This window comes from Opisthorchis viverrini, assembly GCF_000715545.1.
Source record: "Opisthorchis viverrini unplaced genomic scaffold opera_v5_9, whole genome shotgun sequence".
Lineage (NCBI taxonomy): Eukaryota > Metazoa > Platyhelminthes > Trematoda > Opisthorchiida > Opisthorchiidae > Opisthorchis > Opisthorchis viverrini.
The window spans coordinates 3,675,960-3,693,970 of NW_008751665.1; the positions used below are offsets into that span (position 1 = coordinate 3,675,960).

Consider the following 18,011-nt stretch of genomic DNA (forward strand, 5'->3'; position numbering starts at 1 on the left):
CCAGCGAAGAATCAGTGTTGAACACTGATGTTATGCTGTCGATGGTGATGGTGATGCATAGTTTTTGAGCTTAAACACGGGACTCACGATGCATGTAGGCGAGACTAAACCACGTACAACTTTTACTACAAGTAAAAAAATGTATTCACCCCTGCACGGCACCTTACCAGAGTAATACTCATACCTGTCTGCCTTATCAGTATTGGTTACTCACTAGCTCTCAGCAAATGCGGACAGGACGGCCGAAGGCGGATTGGAACTCACGCGGTGTTTGCGCTCGACATATATGGGGTGCTCAGTTCTTGAGCGTTCTCAGTTTTGTGGAGTACCTCCGAACAGCTTCATTATTTCGCGTAAGTCTCGAAGAGCATCCGAGTCACCCAATTCCCCAAGTATGATGGTGTGCGTGCATAATGTTGCTAGCTCTTCTATTGATAAAGGAAAGTTTTGATGGCATTCATTACAGGCAGGTGTAAACTCATCACCTATATCCTGCCAACACGCTTTTGAATCTCAAGCTCGGATTGGAGGGATTCTAGTGTTGTCGGGTTTCGAATCTCCCATTATTCGGATTTTAGTGCAGCTGCTTTGCGCTTATCGGGTTGAAACCCATTTTTGCACACCTATGTCATGCAGGTTCCATACCAGATATCCAACGACAACCGTGAAGCGCCATTGTGATTGGCCTATCAGAATATTTTACTTGTGGACCAAAATATAGTAATCCATCTAAAGAGGTCAGTCCCAAGGTAGAACCTTCAACAATTTTTTTAATCTCTGAAGAGGGTAACCCCGCTTCGTGTCCCTTCGGGCAAATCTATGGATCCGTAACACCTGGGAGAATGCTGCAGGGAACGCATTTTCAATGCACTTTGAATCGCCAAAGTTGGAGACGCAAGCCAGCGCGCCGATGGAGAATCGCCTGACCCCTAGTAAAACCGATTCAGCGGTTAATGCAGAATTTTATCTGTACTAATAAGGTTCCATCCTACGCCACAATGCGATTGACAGCATCTACTTTGAGTTCGTTCTCTCCCACGTTACCCTTCGGGACACTCAATTCAGACCATTTATTCGTTTTAGTGAACTTCGATCCAGAAATGGAGAAAAGCCGCCCTAGTAAGCAGGGAGGTGAAGAGCTGAACCTGACCCAAAATAAGTCCAGCGCTCAATGACAGACAAACGTTAGCCTGGCAGTCTAGTTGCCAAGTGGTAACGTGCTCGTTATATCCCATGTGATTTCCAGGTAGAAACACAGGAGGGAAGATGCGAAAGTTCCGCAACACTTCGTTTGACTGCAGTTGCCCTCACTTCATATTGCCATTGTCTTGTTCTGTTCCCCGCAAAATCTTCGCCAACAGCAGTTGGAACTAGAAAGTAACACTATTTAGGCCTGTGTACTGATTAAACCCAACTCTGCCTCTTTCATTATTCCTGTTTAAGTTTTGGCAGCTCGGAATCTCTCAGTCCTATTGCTTCCTTCTGGTTGCACGGCAGCTACATAGCGGAAAGGTGTTACAGTCTAACGTCTTCAGCAGTGCATGTTCCAAGCATCCCAGCTTGATAAGTTTTACTTGCTTTAGCGATTCTGAATTGTTATCTCTCGATTTCGCCCTATTTCATTGAGGGCACACTGCAGTTAGCTGCGTCTTGTCGCGCTACGATAGCATCGGTAACCAAATGTCTGGAAACAACACAACTAAGTGATCTTTCAAGTCACGATAAACTTCAGTACGCCTCTTTTTGCCATAATAACATCGAAGAACATAGTTCCTAGAGAATTGATTAAGGGTTGTGTTGCAAATTATCGGCAGTATGACCTTGAAACCACTGGTCATTCCAGTCTCCGAGTAACCCAAGCAACTTACTTAGAAATAGTACTTATAAACTATGTTTAAACTTGGGGCTGTTCCGCGCAGAACAGGAAGCAAATTTAGGGGAGATCACACGGTATTTTGTCCGAAAAATTATTTTCCAAAGCTCATTTCTTGTACAGCTTATCCCTGTCCTGGTGTGTTGCAGTTGGACACCATTCATTAGCTTCAGGAGAAACCAGGAAGCCTCCTTCTTCGTAGTATCCCTTCTTCGAAACAGTACCTTTATTCAATGAGAAAAACGATCGATTGATCAAGAGGGACTAGGCTCTTCCGTCCAATTCGAGTGCACTGAATGAAGAATGCTCGATCGTATCTGCTGTCACACACTTCAGTTCAGCTGACTAGCTATTAACCAGGTGTACGTAGTTTCCAACTACTATGGTGTCTTTCATAGGAAGGACGAAAAACGAAAGGTGATAGTGAAACATTGGAGGAGACCCCTTAGTCGGTTTGTTGATGTGCACTGGTCCTAGTTACCTAGTGAATCGGGACGCTGTGATGTAACCATACACCTTTAACTCAAACAAACACTCGACAGGGACGATAATGAGCAGATAATAGTCAGCGAATCGTTCTCCTTTTTGCCTCTTACTCCTCTATTACCCAGTCAGACAGTTAACGACATGTTCTTGTTCGCAACCATGACTAGATGGTTGATCGTGTCACATGCTAGCAGCCCCGTCTACGTACACTCAGGACAGAAGCAGTTGTTCTCTATGGTGTCACGTTTCCGCTTCACGCCACCGTATGCCTTGCACCCAAACCTGTTGGTCAGCTTTGCGCTTTAACAGGTGAAGTCATTTCTATCTCGTTCTGTTATCAGCCATATGGCTTTGCGTGGTCAAACGTGCTCCTGTACTGGGACACACACGTGTGCTCGCATCGTCACCCGTATGATCATTGAGCGCGCGACGCGTTTCACCTTGCTGCTGTTGTCACGGTTATTGGAAGTAACCTCGACTGTCTATCTCTGATATCGATTTTCGAAGCCGTCCTAAGTTGATGTGGCCTACTCTACACCGGCACTTTAATGGTATACATGTGCGTTCTTGCTTGAGTGTTTAGTTGTGCTCACGCGGGTGTGTGCTGAGTTAACCAACATCAGTCAATCCTCAGGTATAGGATTGGAAATAAGGTTATCATGGAGTAGTACGTATGTGCTTCTGTGTGTGCTACCGATCTTAGCCGTGCTAGTCCATTTTCATGACGAATCTTCTTTTCCCTGGTTGATTGCTCCCATTCACTTTCGGGTTGTATTGGTGCAGTTGCAAAATTCTATGGACAGACGCTGTTTGAGTCAGCGCTATAGATGATAGCCTAGTTGCCCTATTGTGACTGTTTTCTCTATTGCACAGCCTTGCTTGAAGCCGCTGTTTGTTTCACTGTATTCAAGGTAGTCGACGGACTTGGCAATCGAACTTTCAGGCTGCTTTCAGGGGGTTTCCGTTAGACCTTCATAGCTTCTGCCTGGAGTTGGGTGCTTGGGTTCTCATGACTGGAAAATCTGGTTTTACACGAACACATCAAGCTTTATCTTAATCGGTGCGTGAAGTAGCTTTGTCGTTTTGCTTTGTAATTTTTAACCGAGCCCCGGTCACCAGACCAGCGTAAGGATCACTGGTTGATTTACCAAAGCCTGAATGCGACCTGTTTACCACGACCCGGTCTTTGCATGATCGGCTCGGTTGTACGTATTGATCGACCGACAATGATGTTCACCTACCTACCAGCTTGTCTGACTGTGCTAATGAGACCAGGTGCAACGAATGCGTTTGATCTGACGGCATTCATGCGTGCTCATAGCCTTCTGTGAAATGTGTAGCGTTAGTACTGAATGTTTTAAAATCCCGAGGTGCCTCAGGCTTCGGCAGGTGGGGTGGCTTTAGGTACAATGCAGTTGTCATGGTGGGTGCACTTGAGTAACAGCAATCTGAACGCAACGCTTTGCCAAATACCTGAGGAGAACGCTTTCGAATCTTCTGGTTGAAAAAAACTCACGTTAATAGAATATGCATTTTGATGACCACACTCAAACCTCTCATCTTTGACAGAATTTCACCCGCTGTGTTGCACGTATTACTAGTGATGCCTTGTGAGGGTCACTTAATGAGTTGATGGCACTCATCGGATTGCAGTGTACGTAGGTCATACGGGAAACGTAACTTCCTTTTCTGAGGAGTGGCGCTTTTCCACAGCCAGTTGACACGCCGTTTATTTCACCTGACTTCCGTTTCACTACTGACGAACAACACGTTTTCGAGAGATAGCCCAAGTGGTTAGAGCACGAATTTACTGACCGCAGGGTCGGTGGTTCGAACCCGCCCTCTGCCTTTCGACTTCCCCTGTCTAGGCTTGGGCAGCCTGGCAGTATCCCAGCCCTCGTGCAACCTTCAGGTGGCATGGTAGTTAGGCGCCGAAAGGGTGCAACAGCTGAACAAGTTACCTTAGTGCCGAATAAATCAGATAAATTTGGCGTATGCATATTGTTTTGAACCTTCATAATAATTCCATCGTTTGATCTATCAGCAGATGTTCCATCGCTGGGTCAGTATTCCTGGAGCCCGCAAAACTGGGCTATCTCCAGAAGCGTCGCGGAGTTCAATTCCTCACTTGTTATCATATGTAGACCTGCGTTTGGTGCTTCAAAACGGTCTCATCGTTCCTAGTTGCGGTCCTAGAAATGGCCGATTTACGTGATCATATCAGAGTGTTTTCGTTACTGTTGCTTTTCTCATTGGGGTTGGAAGACTGCTTCTGAAGGATAACAGCAATTTAGATAGTGCGCTCAAAAAACCACTTTATATTTGATTGACTGGGTTGGAGCCCCCATTTTACTTAGTGATTAGAGGACTTTGACGAACATATGCACAGGATCTGTTTCAGCGCTTCGTGCGTTTCGACGACCAGTTCAGTTTTTCTTGCTTAATCTGGCGAGGTTGATCGCCCTAGTTTTATCTTCATATAAATTCCGTCTTGTGTGGTTCTTCCGTCACTTAGCCGTGTGCTATGTCACCTAGACGCTACGGATGAGTGGTGTTGTAGGGGGTAGGGTACCACACAGAGTATATCACTATTGCCCTAAGGTAGTTGTGGCACTTGGTAGAAGGCATGGCAGCGTGTATATTTTACCGTATCAAAAACCAATGAGATCAACTGATCTACCACACAGTTAGCCCCACTCAGAAGCCCCTCCCGCTGTAACACAACGTAGTTTTAGAAGGTATTTTTCGGTCCCAGGGGCCTCGTTTTCGAGGCTTAATTATTGGCGTTTGGCCTCACTCGGAGACCCGCTTGTGCTCTTTTACTGAGCGGACATTCGGGATATTCCTCCCTTGACCTTATCTCACCTTATCTAAGAAAAAATGATATTCTATTACGCAATCCCCCTGCACTGTGTAAATATTTCTTTCACAATTTATTCGCAACAGTTAATTGTGCTTTCTAGACTAAGTTTTGTGGATCACTTGGATCACCTCCTTCACCCTTGAAAACGAACACTCTATCCCAAGGGATTTTGTTCCTATTCTCCGGCTTTTTAACGCTCCCATAGACAGGAGACTTTTTTCAAGTATAGATCACGGGACAGCACATAGCACGTGACCATTACAAACACACTAAACCAGTGTTTATCCATTCACGCCGTGCTGTATACATTATTCATTCACTTGCGAGCAAGCACCGTGAGGATTAGACTGCGAAATTACGGTTATCCTCCAGTGCAAGAAACGATGTGACCCCAGTAATTATTTCGCTTCTTGGAGTTGTCTTACAAAGCTACACCAGTGGAGTTGCTGTGCTCTAACCAGTGTAATATTCCCCTATATCGGGTGAGGTGTCGTGTCAGACCGTGTTTTCATGACAGAAATCTGATCACGTGCATTTATGAACTGTTTGACGTAACTGAACCTGTGTCATGTGACGGTCATAATATCCTAACACAACAGACAACTTGATATTCGTCCCACCCTCCTTGGTGTCGCATACACAATTGAGGTGGCGTTCTTCGTTTCACTTTTCCGTAGATACCTTTTCGTCGATAAGTGTGGTCCAGTTCGAACATAACGTACGCGATCAATGTATTTTCTCTAATATCTCCGATACAGACTTCACCGTTCTAGGACAAACCCGCATTTGTTATGGAGTTTGTTGTTCTAAATGACCAAATGATCGATGAACCGTCGTAAATAGGTAGAACTACGTGAATGTTCTTTTTTAAAGAAAACCTGTGACCCACCTACAATGGAATGCTTTCTGGAACACATCTCACTCAAGGCCAGTTCTGTAGGTTTTACAGATTGGTAGTTAGATGAAATTACGTCCAATCTGAAGAGAGCACAGTTATTAAGACGTAATCGATTGTCAGACCAATGACATTGGATGTTACTGTACTGGCGATGCCCAGACCACGTGTTCCTTTCTCATCTAGAACTACGTACCAAAGGGACAGTTGACCTAGACATTTCATTCTAGCACAGAGTGCTTCCCTGCTATAGTCCCTCCATCCAGAGGCCACTGTTGGGGTAATTTCGTTTCTATCCACCAACCAGCGTTGGTTAAATCTGCGCTCGAGAAATAAAAAATCAATGGAGCTATGAATCACTTCACCGATTCCATGTAGCCCCATACTTCTTGAATGGTTACCGAGCGACACAAATACCATGTATTCTCTGAGTTTTTGCGAAATTAAATGTAGTGCTAGTCGAATCCTTGTTTACGTACAGTGGAAGGGATCATGTGCTGCTAACGTCGATTCACGTACTTTTTGAGATCTATTCGCGTATGCTTTTTGTGAGCAAAGAGAACCGGAGTTGGAAGATGGCCCAAAAATATCAGTCACTTAAGAGCGTAATGCTTTGAAAACCGTAGGTGGCTTTGTACCAATGCTCAACTGGGAATGTAAGCGCACACTAAGTATTTAGATTCTCCCGTTTTTGTCGTCCAAAATCACCTAACTTTGGTAGGATTTTTCCAAAGGAAATTCCGCGAGGTCGTTATATTACAAGGGCTTTATTTAGTTTCCTTTGTCTCCCCAGCCAGTTAGATGGTGAATTCCGGGAAGGCTACCTTCGCTAATCTTTCACGTAGCCATAGTTTGTCTAGGAATCGCCATGTTTTTCGCCTTGGCTTTCATCGTCCACGTGCATATTATCTATTCATAGGATCGCTTTACCGCGATGTCATCGCGCAACTGAAAAAGTGAACTTTTCAACCGTATTCCTAGACCGTAGTGATATATTGTGTTTGAAATGATTTGAGAATTTACCTCGTCGACTCGGTACTAGGTTACTTTGCGTTGTTCAAAAACGTAACATATTGAAGCGTAAGACGTACCGGAGAATCAGGAGATACCTTTAAATTATAATACAATCACACTCTGAAGTTGTGCTTGCGGACAGTTGTTTTAGTTCACATAGTTGTTTCCTAGCTGTCGGAACAAAAGACGGGCAACTTGACGCATGGGATTTGGATAGCAAACCAGCCATTAGATCTATGGACAAGGTGACCGTATCTTACCGGACAACAACGTTAGGCACTTTTTACCGTGAAAAAGCCACCACATTTGCGCACCTTGTTTGTGGATAATAATTAAGAAACAAGACAAAACACTCCAATCTATTTTGTGCTGCTGGTTGGTTGTCACCAGTGTACACGGCTCCAGTTAAGCTCAAAACAAAGATAGGATTCCAGTCAGTAAATCACGCCATATTCGACTAATAATGAGTTTAAATGCAAGATGTAAAATCACTACTGAAGTGCGAGAATAATACGACAGTAGTATACCACAGGATATACATTCATTACTGGGCAACGGTGCACATACGGGTTCGAAGTTTAGTGATTCTGAAGTCGATTACCATACCAATGTGTGTTGGACCGTTGTGCTCAGGTTGAACTTCACGCGCAGCACGTTGTCAGGTGTTTAGCTAACCAGAGTTCCTACAAATGAATTCCGTGAGGTTGATCAGTGTTTTCCCAGCATCATGACCCCATTACATATAATAAATACAGGTCGTTTTGGAAATCAGGGAAAAAAGCCATCATCAGTTCCAACACATCTAACCCATTCTGACCAAAAGACACTTTACCTATCCAGTGCTGTTGTCTGTACTCAACTCGAACCTATTGCATATGGATACTGATAGGTCGGACTGAACTGTTGAAAATTTGGTCCAATCATTTAAAATTGTCTGACATCCATGCTTCCTGAAGTGAGCATGAGAGCGAGGTGTTGTCAGGTTTCTTTAACACGGACAGAGGCATTCTAAGTTAGAATTAAGTTTGTGACTTGTTCCCTAACGGCTGATCTGCAATAGCTACTTCAAGGGAATGAAGGGGGTTACAGAATCGAAACAGTAGCCATCCCTTCCAAACAAGTCCTTAGGCTTGTTCTTGCCAAACATTGAATCTACAAATTGGATCTTCAAAGTGCGCAATATATTTTGCGTGTTCGTACTCATTGCGGCAATCACACTCAGTTTAGGTTAGCTCAATATTGAACCGTAAACATTGCTAAAAATCTGCCGTTTCCGAAACATGTGATATTTTCGTCTGTCCGCATCCAAGATTACCGGACATTGGTGTGACATGTCATCGTGTCCCGGTTAAATGTTGAATTACGAAGTACCGGTCAAAGCGCTTGGTGCTTTATTTATCATCAGTCTGCTCTTCACACTAATCATACCATATGGGTGTTGTCATCAAGGTTCGTTAATATGTTTGTTTTTCGACATGACAAGGTGAAATATCACTTTCAATGGTGTTCCTACCCAGGCGTATGATTTTTTACCCCTGATGCAGCTTATTTGTCTCCTTTTTTCCACTTCAGTAGTAGCCTTCATTATACCGATTCGGATTGTGTCTGTTCCATATCTTTCTCCTCGACTGTGTGACTGTAAATTATCTAGTGACGTCACTTCCATCCACAGTCACGCTCGAGTGATTTGTTTAGTTACAACCACGGGAGTTCAATCGATATGAACACCGAAACCTAGGAATTCACATTGTGGGGCTGTTACGTCTTGGGAGTGATCAGTATTTCTGCCGGTAGCCTGAAATAGTGCACTCATTCCTGGTGCGAATGAACTGCTCAAACATACAAGAGCACATTGATTTTGCTTGCTCTTTCAAAGCTCTCATCTGGACAATGAATCGTTAAGCCAATTACACTGTCTTTACTGTTTCAACTATGCCGCTAAAGCAGGTTTATTTGCCGTATTTTTGTGCTACTTCTCAGCACCGTCGTCATGCACAGTGAAAACTGGAGTTTAGCTACCCTCCAAAGCATTATGTTGGTGCAAGACACCATAAGTGGGATTGACTCAATGTCCTTTGTAAACAAGTCCGGCATACAACGACAGGCAGTCCGGTTAAGTGACAGGATATCACTTTTGTGGTTGATGAAGGTAAGATGAAGGTAAGAAGGGGACAAACGGTTTGACACTAGAGTTGGTACCTCTGGCCGTTCATGTCAGCAACTCTCACCTGCGGTACCAAGTAGCTGTTCTTGTACGACAAGTCACATACAGGCACCGTTGCAGTGGACGAGATAGCAGGTAGCCGCTGGTGAGACGCATAAACGATATCTTTTTGTGGGTTATGTTGTTGTTTCTGGTCAACATGTCTTCTGTGATCGCATTCAATGGTGTAGAAAGCGGTTGCATACTTGGATCATCATTCCACTGTATGCATACAGTGGAGAGTGTCCTGCGACACTCACAGAGTCTCTCATACCAGGTTGGTCAATGGTTAGAGGTCTGACGAACACAGTCGCCTGGCCCTCCAGGTTGGGGTTGGAACAGGTGGCGACTTGTTCCGTAGAAATGGTAATGCATTTTCATTTTCCGCCAAACACCGCTGCCTTGCGGTTAGGCTTTTGAGCCAAAGGCTTTGGTTGAGGACCCTAATCGTCCTTCTGTCTAGGTGTGGGCGCCCTGGCAGTATCCCAGCCCACGTGCAACCATGAATGGTTGTACGGCAGTCAAGCATCTGTGTTGAACACTGATGTCATGCTGTCGGTGATGATGATGATGACCACTGTATGTTTCGATTAAAATTGTCCTTTCGATCGACGGCATCTTCAAGGAGCGACATCCTGCGTTGGTGAATAGTGTACAGGATAGGGTGTCCAAGACCAGCAATAATCGTTCAGCTGTAGCACCCTTCCGGTGCCTAACTGCCATGCCACCCGAAGGTTGCACGAGGGCTGGGATACTGCCAGATTGCCCAAGCCTAGACAGGGGAAGTTGAGAGGCATAGGTTGGGTTCGAACCACGGACCCTGCGGTCAGTAAATTCGCTCTCTAACCACTTGGGCCATCTTGCCCCGACCAGCAGTATTAATGGACCTGGCCTAATTTCTCATAGTACATGATCAGTGCAGATACGAGCGCGCAGGTAATTAGGTGGAAATCAATGGGTGTCTTCTCTACTACGTCCTTACTTTTATCAAAGCGGTTAGCAAGTAGCCGGCACTCAATTGGAACTTTGGGTTGTTGGGTCCACCTTCACTTTACTTTGAGTCCATTTGCAATAGATCACTCAGCTAATTCTCATGATAGGCGTACCTCATACTCACTGGGGCACCAAACCAGGCTTTATCAATCGTTCGGGTAATTATATCTCGCCCTAATAGTAGCGTCCTTCGGTGCTGTTGTATTTGGTTTTTGCTTTTAGAGTGATTTCCAAACATGCTGTCTTGGACTCCTTTTGCTTTTCTGACTCACTTTGCTTCATTTCGTGTGATGCTTATTTTTCATCTATAACAGAGGGCTGAGTGATAGACTGAATTGAATTCGAATACTTAAGCTGAGTTCCCGTGAAGACTTGATTATGTACTCTTGGGAGGTGAATTAGCCATCTGGGAGACCAGAAAATGAGTCTTTGTGTTACAGGAAGTCTGCTTCCTCCTTTGTTTCCACAATTATTTCCTTGGTGAAGGTGTTCCATCCTTAGCGGTTTTTTCGGCAACTGGAGTTCACTGTTAGGAGCTTGGTAAATACTTTACTTTAATAAGTCTTGTTCGTAGCTTCGCTATCTTGAGACCGTACTGAAACCATTGTGCTCCAAATTGCCACTTGAGTAAACTGTCCGTCACGCCAAAAAGATCCGCGGTTGTTGTGAGGATAGTGCTGTATCAGTGTTGATGAGATCAGCCGTTTTTTATGGCTGTCGGCTGGTAAACTCTAGCCGATAACAAAGCGTGCTATGATTTTTGTCGGTATCCAGAAATCTATCCTGTTTGGTCCTGGCGAATTGTTTTCTGGGAGGTTCGTTTGGGGGTTGCGATAATCTTGTCACCGTTTTATCATCTTTCCGATTCACCTTAATGATTCTCATGCGAGCTGTTGTTGAGTAGTTTAGTGACTTGGATCTCTTCTGGACTGTTTAAATCTTTTTTAAGCTTCATCGGCTTCGAGGTGCATCAGTTATTGTGCGGCTATGCGTTAGAGAACATCGTATTCGATTCTTTTCTAGTAGAATCATACTCTGGTTCGGTAGTCGCTTCGTTGTAGATTACAGATGGATCCCAAGCAGCACTAATAGCATATTTTGGACAGGGGTACAACTCTCACCTCCGCGTGATCATCCAATTTCAGCGTCCCCTGCAACCACACCGTCACCTCTCTTATCCTCATGATTGTGAGAGGTGGTTCTGAGGATTGGTCCTCTTCCGTTCCAGTCACCAAGCATTTGGATTTCTCTTCCTCTTTGTGTGCGGCTATCCTTATCTTCTTTGCCTTCGTTTCTCAGAACTAACACTTGCTCTTTCAACCGTGGACGTTTAACTTTTTTATGTCCAACCGTCCGGTGCATAGTCTAGCTACTGAAACTCACTTATTTCCCCATTTTTGTGCTGTTCATATTTGGTCATGAATTTTTCTTCTACTTTGGTGACTTGTCGTGGTTGATGCTCGAAAATCACCACCCAACAACGGGATTCGACTGAGTTTGGAATAGATTTCTCGTTATTTTCATAGTGGTTAGCACTCATACTAACATTTACATTACTCTGAAATTGCACCGACTTCAGTCCAACATAAGGTTGAGCGCATATTCAGTACATCTTTTGCTGCGGTCACTGTTTACGTAATACCACATATCCTATTGTTCTCAGCACTGTTTTGCATTTCCCCCCAAACGCTTCTTTTGTCCGATCACGTGCCATGGACACGTGACCTATTACAGTGTCTGACGTTAGGACCAGGTAGCGCACGCACGAATTTGTTTATCGTGTTTGGTTTGTGCCTCAGCGGACCACGTCTTGACCGCACGTACATTTTGATGTATCGACCAGTGAACTATCCGTGTTGCCAGACGGAGTCGATTTTACTCCGGGCTTCCTTGATAGTTACCGTCTACTGGCATACTAACAGCACGTCGGAAGCCGTGCAACAAACGTGGTTTAATTCAGGAATTAAGCAGATTGTCTGTTCGTCCCATTTTTAGCTTTACATACGTATCCAAGTTCTGATTCGCCAGACCACCCTATCTGGAGGAGCGGAACTTCGGTCGTTTCTAGTGCAAGATTGCCCTGGAACGATCCACTCAATTTTCTCGCCTTTCTCTCAAGTAGTTGGCAACGGTATTTGGGTTTTCCAACTGAAAGCAGGTGCAATACATACACAGACACTTTGTATAACACAAGTTATGGTGAGTTCAGAATCTGCTGCACATGACCGAACCCTGTCTAGACTTGGGCAACCTGGCAGTATCCCAGCCCTCGTGCTTCCTTCGGATGGCATGGCAGCTAGGCACCGAAAGGGTGCTACAGCCGAACGATTGGTTGACTGAACTTCGTTCGAATGGAATAGTGTACGCATAAGTATATTGTGTACTGCCACCAAACGTCACTGGAGTAAGCATTGGAAGTTTACAGCAAAACTGAACTTTATTTGAAGAATAGCGATAGCATGTGTGAGAAAGACAACCTAAGAAGTCGACAATATCTGTTCTGCATGAATGCTGTGAGCGGGCTCTTACAACCACTCAAGGGCCATCCCCTGTGAAAGTTGCTCTGTGTTTTCCTCTCAGACTAACTACTTTCTGCCTGGATCACGTGTAGTTAGTTGGCTGGCTTGGATAGTAACGGTTTAACGGCGAACAACCACCCTAACCCTCTTTTCCGAATATGTTTACGTCCTCTGCTGTCTGTGTATCGTTGACCTTCATTCGGTCAATGACCAGTTATTTCGCATTGTCGTGGGTTTGGGTGACCTTAGACGCATATACACGTGCATACACTCATGTGCCGTGTTCAGCAGACGCGTACCGACTCTTCATTTGCAGTGCCAAACAACACACGTTCATTGTGTTCCATCGATCATTAATTCGTCAGCGCAAAGTCGTAGGGCCAGTCGTGTATCGTCATGGCTGTTGATGGAAACTGATTCAAAAGCGGTGCGCCGGCTTTGCTGTAGTATGGCACCGAGACAAACGTTCTGTAGACTAATAGAATGGTTCAACCACATTACAACCGCTACTTTACGACCATCGGTTCCCCTCGCAATGTAGCTGACAGCTGGTCTAAAACACAATGTAGATACCAATCCAGTACACCAATCAAGAGTAGACTTCCAACCGATTGTCGTGATATTTTGCTAATGATACAGTCAGACAAATGCGGAACTTGTGAACTGGGTCCCTGGGGTGGTTATCAGAAGTGTGACCTTTTCTAGTCCAATCATTAAGCATTGCCTTTCCGCGAAGTGCACTCGTTTGACTCGAAACTCGACCGAATTCAGCTGAAGCACATCTGAGTAGCACGTTCAGTCAAGAAGAAAAATACCAACGTTTCGAATCGATTGAATTACGTGGCATGCATGCACTTTTCCAAACATCGTGCCCTCCTGGCCAGATTTATCCGTCCCAAAAGGAACGAACAGTCGGCCCTTTTTTCTCATTTGCTTCCCGTCAAAACCCAACGCATTCTTTCTTGTGTCGTGTATCTTGCTTGTATGGGTCTAGACGGCAGATGCCTGTGCCTGTCTGCCCCGATCTCCGGACACAGTGGTTTTATCGATCGGCATAGAGAGTGAGAGGAGGGTAAATGACTTGTCTGATTCACAACCAAACGCTGGTCACATGGTTCGTCCGATCTCACCTGCACCGCTCGCTTCACAAGTTTGTCAGTCCATCCTGCCTACCTGGTCTTGAACCCCCTGGATCCGGACGGCGTAAGCTTGTTTTCAGCCAGTGCCCTGAGAAACGGAAAAGGGGAGAGGCGCATTTGCGAAATTGATCCAGGAATGTGATTTCCCAAAATAGTATCCCAGGGTTTCTCGCAGCACTGACCACTCTATGCTTTAGTTGGATTAAGTAGTTTAGTCTTATGAACAACTCGTTATCGGACCGTTGAACGCTTGTACGACTCTCCTCCACATCCAATGGCAAGGCAGTATCCGTGGCATAATTTTCTTGCGACCTCCTTCGAGGAACCAACCTCAGAAACACTATTTCGGAATGCCTGATTTATTCTGCAACGGAAATGTCCACTGCCGGCAACCCACCTTCACCACTCAGTTATGGCGTCAGATGGTTGACGTCATAGATACCGCTGTAACACCAGCAGTCCACTGGCTTCCGATTAACTGATAATTTGGTCCGAACTACGCGCACGCCACTTTTTTGTTAGAAAACGTCACAGGTGTGATGCAGATTAAATGTAACGAAACACATTTAACTGGATATCCTCATAATCGCCATTGTTCTGTCGTTGTTTTATTCGAATACATCGTGATCTAGCGGGGCTTAGCTGTTGTTCTACCAGATGGCACCACTCGCTCGAAATAGCCTGGATGATGGAGGCTGAAGGTTATAGTGCAGGTCGCCACGTTGAATTACTCAGTAGTGTGGGGGATACGACAAAACTTTAGCACTCCCCATCATAGTCATGTTTCTTGCAGGGAAATATTTCCGGTGGCACGAAATTTCGACATCCCTCCATATTGTTTTCTTGAGCGCCCAAGTACCGTGAGAAGTTTGATCTGGGTCCAACAACCTACAAGAGACCAAACGCTGGTCACATGGTTCGTCCGATCTCACCTGCACCGCTCGCTTCACAAGTTTGTCAGTCCATCCTGCCTACCTGGTCTTGAACCCCCTGGATCCGGACGGCGTAGGCTTGTTTTTAGCCAGTGCCCTGAGAAACGGAAAAGGGGAGAGGCGCATGTGCGAAATTGATCCAGGAATGTGATTTCCCAAAATAGTATCCCAGGGTTTCTCGCAGCACTGACCACTCTATGCTTTAGTTGGATTAAGTAGTTTAGTCTTATGAACAACTCGTTATCGGACCGTTGAACGCTTGTACGACTTTCCTCCACATCCAATGGCAAGGCAGTATCCGTGGCATAATTTTCTTGCGACCTCCTTCGAGGAACCAACCTCCAACACTATTTCGGAATGCCTGATTTACTCTGCAACGGAAATGTCCACTGCCGGCAACCCACCTTCACCACTCAGTTATGGCGTCAGATGGTTGACGTCATAGATACCGCTGTAACACCAGCAGTCCACTGGCTTCCGATTAACTGATAATTTGGTCCGAACTACGCGCACGGCACTTCACGGCACGTCACAGGTGTAATGCAGATTAAATGTAACGAAACACATTTAACTGGATATCCTCATAATCGCCATTGTTCTGTCGTTGTTTTATTCGAATACATCGTGATCTAGCGGGGCTTAGCTGTTGTTCTACCAGATGGCACCACTCGCTCGAAATAGCCTGGATGATGGAGGCTGAAGGTTATAGTGCAGGTCGCCACGTTGAATTACTCAGTAGTGTGGGGGATACGACAAAACTTTAGCACTCCCCATCATAGTCATGTTTCTTGCAGGGAAATATTTCCGGTGGCACGAAATTTCGACATCCCTCCATATTGTTTTCTTGAGCGCCCAAGTACCGTGAGAAGTTTGATCTGGGTCCAACAACCTACAAGAGCTGTTCGTATCAGCTGTCTTGCAGATATTTTAATGGCACAAACTATGTTATGCTTCCGACAAATCGTAGTGTATATACCCACAGGGATGCTGAAAACTTCAGCAGTTCCTGACTGATTGCGCCCTTCCACTTCGGGTTCATCAGGTAGGCGTAGTCCACCGAGTTTCCGTCAACCTTATGTTCTATTTGAACCACGATTACTGACCTCGCAACTATACTCATTTGTATATCAGTTTGTTTTTTACGAGAGACTCAGCTGAATATGCTGCACAAAGGCCGCCTCATGTCTCGGTTGACACCATATTCGAGGTATTGCAGTATATTTTCATAGAGGAAACTACTTACAAGGTTGCTGAAAACTCATTTGTTTGTCGTGCACTCCGACTGACGGAACTATTAGCCGCAGGCTGGCACCAGGTATCTTCCATCGCAACGGTGGTCGTACACAATGAATGAACGATGCACAGTATGGGTGTTGTGGATATGCAATTTCCTTCGAATATCAGGGATTCTTCGTCTGTTGATCGTTAAGTCAATGCTGTTCAGTTTTTTAGATTGTGCATCCATGTCCTGTGTACATATCCTCCCTCTGGGACAGGATCCTGCTAGGTTTGTGGTTATCATTCAAGCTACATCGATTTTCTGACGATCGTATGTTGTTGTAGGCTGGTTATTCTCCAAACTCCGGTATGATCAGTAGCAGTTTGAGCCGCTGTATCGTTGGCGATGGAGGATTTTAGACGAACAACATTCGTGCATTTCCATGTGTGGCATGAATGGCACCCCCGTGCATCCTCCTATGGGTGCGGTCATTATTGGTCGAACGATTTGATTTGGTGTTTCGTACTTGGCCAAACTAACTTTATTAAACTTATGTTGAATCCTGTCACTTCATAACTATGCACCCAATAGTAATCTGGAATGACCTTACGGTGAAGGGAGAAGAGAAACAGTGTTAGTCGAGAATTATACGTCTTCGATGGGAGTCGATAAAATGAACATCGTTCTCACATGGCTTGCAAACTTTCTACTTTGCTGCATCACGTGGCCCACCCTGTCGTTGAATGTTAGCCACAGCATACTCTTGTGCCAGTTAGTAGGTTGCTCCTCTCGCTTAATTCCGAACTCGGTATCGTTGCTTCCCATTCTACGCAATCGGGGTTGAACAGTGTTGATTGTTAGGTGGTGTTACTAGTTACAGGACATCTGGTAATCGAAAGCTGTTTGAGACCTTTTTCAGTCATGGGCTGCATTCTCTTAACTTCTCAGCACATTGAACCACGATTCTCTATCTATCGGGAAACATTTAAAATGTAAGAAAATTGGGTAACATGTAGGTGCCGGATGCAATAACATCTTTCAACAAGGCTCATATGAACGAGCCCTTATCTGCCCTTCTGCTCTGGCGCTTCATAAACTAGCTTGGAGCGAATGAACACTCTTGAATTTTCCAGAAACCGTTGACAGTTAACTTCTCACGTTCAGTCGGAAACTCGCGAGGGCCACAGTCTTGAGTTTCATTGTCGTCGACAACAAGACATCAGTGTTCACCACTGACGCTTCGCTGCCGTAAATTAGCTGTGTGTCAGCACACGGCGATTCCCCAAATATCAACAAGTCGTCCCAAGTACAACTAAGGGAACAGATTTCTCATCTGTTTCCATTGATTTCTTTTTACGTCCGGAATCCAGTTATTCACTTAAACTGTCCAGCTTCAACAGTATGTGTTCGTGATTTTGGAATATAACTGCAGATAATTTTGTGTACTCCTGATTACTAATTTAGACTCTAGGATATCAACTTCGTCCGCTTTCGCATCCGACGATATCTTCAATAATAATACAAGTCATAAGGAAACTGTTCGGTTTCAGCCTCTATGTCCTTTTTTCCAACTTGTAACATCGGACAGCTTCAATTTCCGAGTAGGCGAGGTTTCCTTTGTTTACCTGTAGGTTGTGACTGCAAGCTTGCTTTGTTGGCAATTTGTTCATTTGGAGATCTGAGCCCAGTGATCTGCTTTATCGAACTTAGATTATGGCCATAGGTGGCTGTATTTCAGTTCGGGTCATCACTTTATAAATCAGTTCGGGTCATCACTTTATAATCAGGTCTTTAATTGGGATATCTTTTTAAGCACATTTTCCATATGCTTCAAATTATTAAAGCGTTTATTTCAATTCACTGATATCTCGCACA

General features: G+C 44.9%; 2 protein-coding genes across 2 annotated transcripts in view; one reads left to right on the top strand and one right to left on the bottom strand.

Moving 5' to 3' along the window:
* Positions 1-18,011, top strand: part of T265_00927 (hypothetical protein) — a gene marked incomplete at both ends in the record, with an annotated part of 54,809 nt that overhangs the window by 18,068 nt on the left and 18,730 nt on the right. The gene's annotated exons all lie outside the window — the stretch shown is intronic.
* On the bottom strand, positions 12,533-16,243 carry T265_00928 (hypothetical protein; the record flags this gene model as incomplete). The annotated part of the gene is made up of 4 exons (XM_009164823.1): positions 12,533-12,827; positions 14,020-14,073; positions 14,961-15,014; positions 16,161-16,243. The coding sequence occupies 4 exons, from the start codon at positions 16,241-16,243 to the stop codon at positions 12,533-12,535; spliced, it is 486 nt and encodes a 161-aa protein (XP_009163087.1).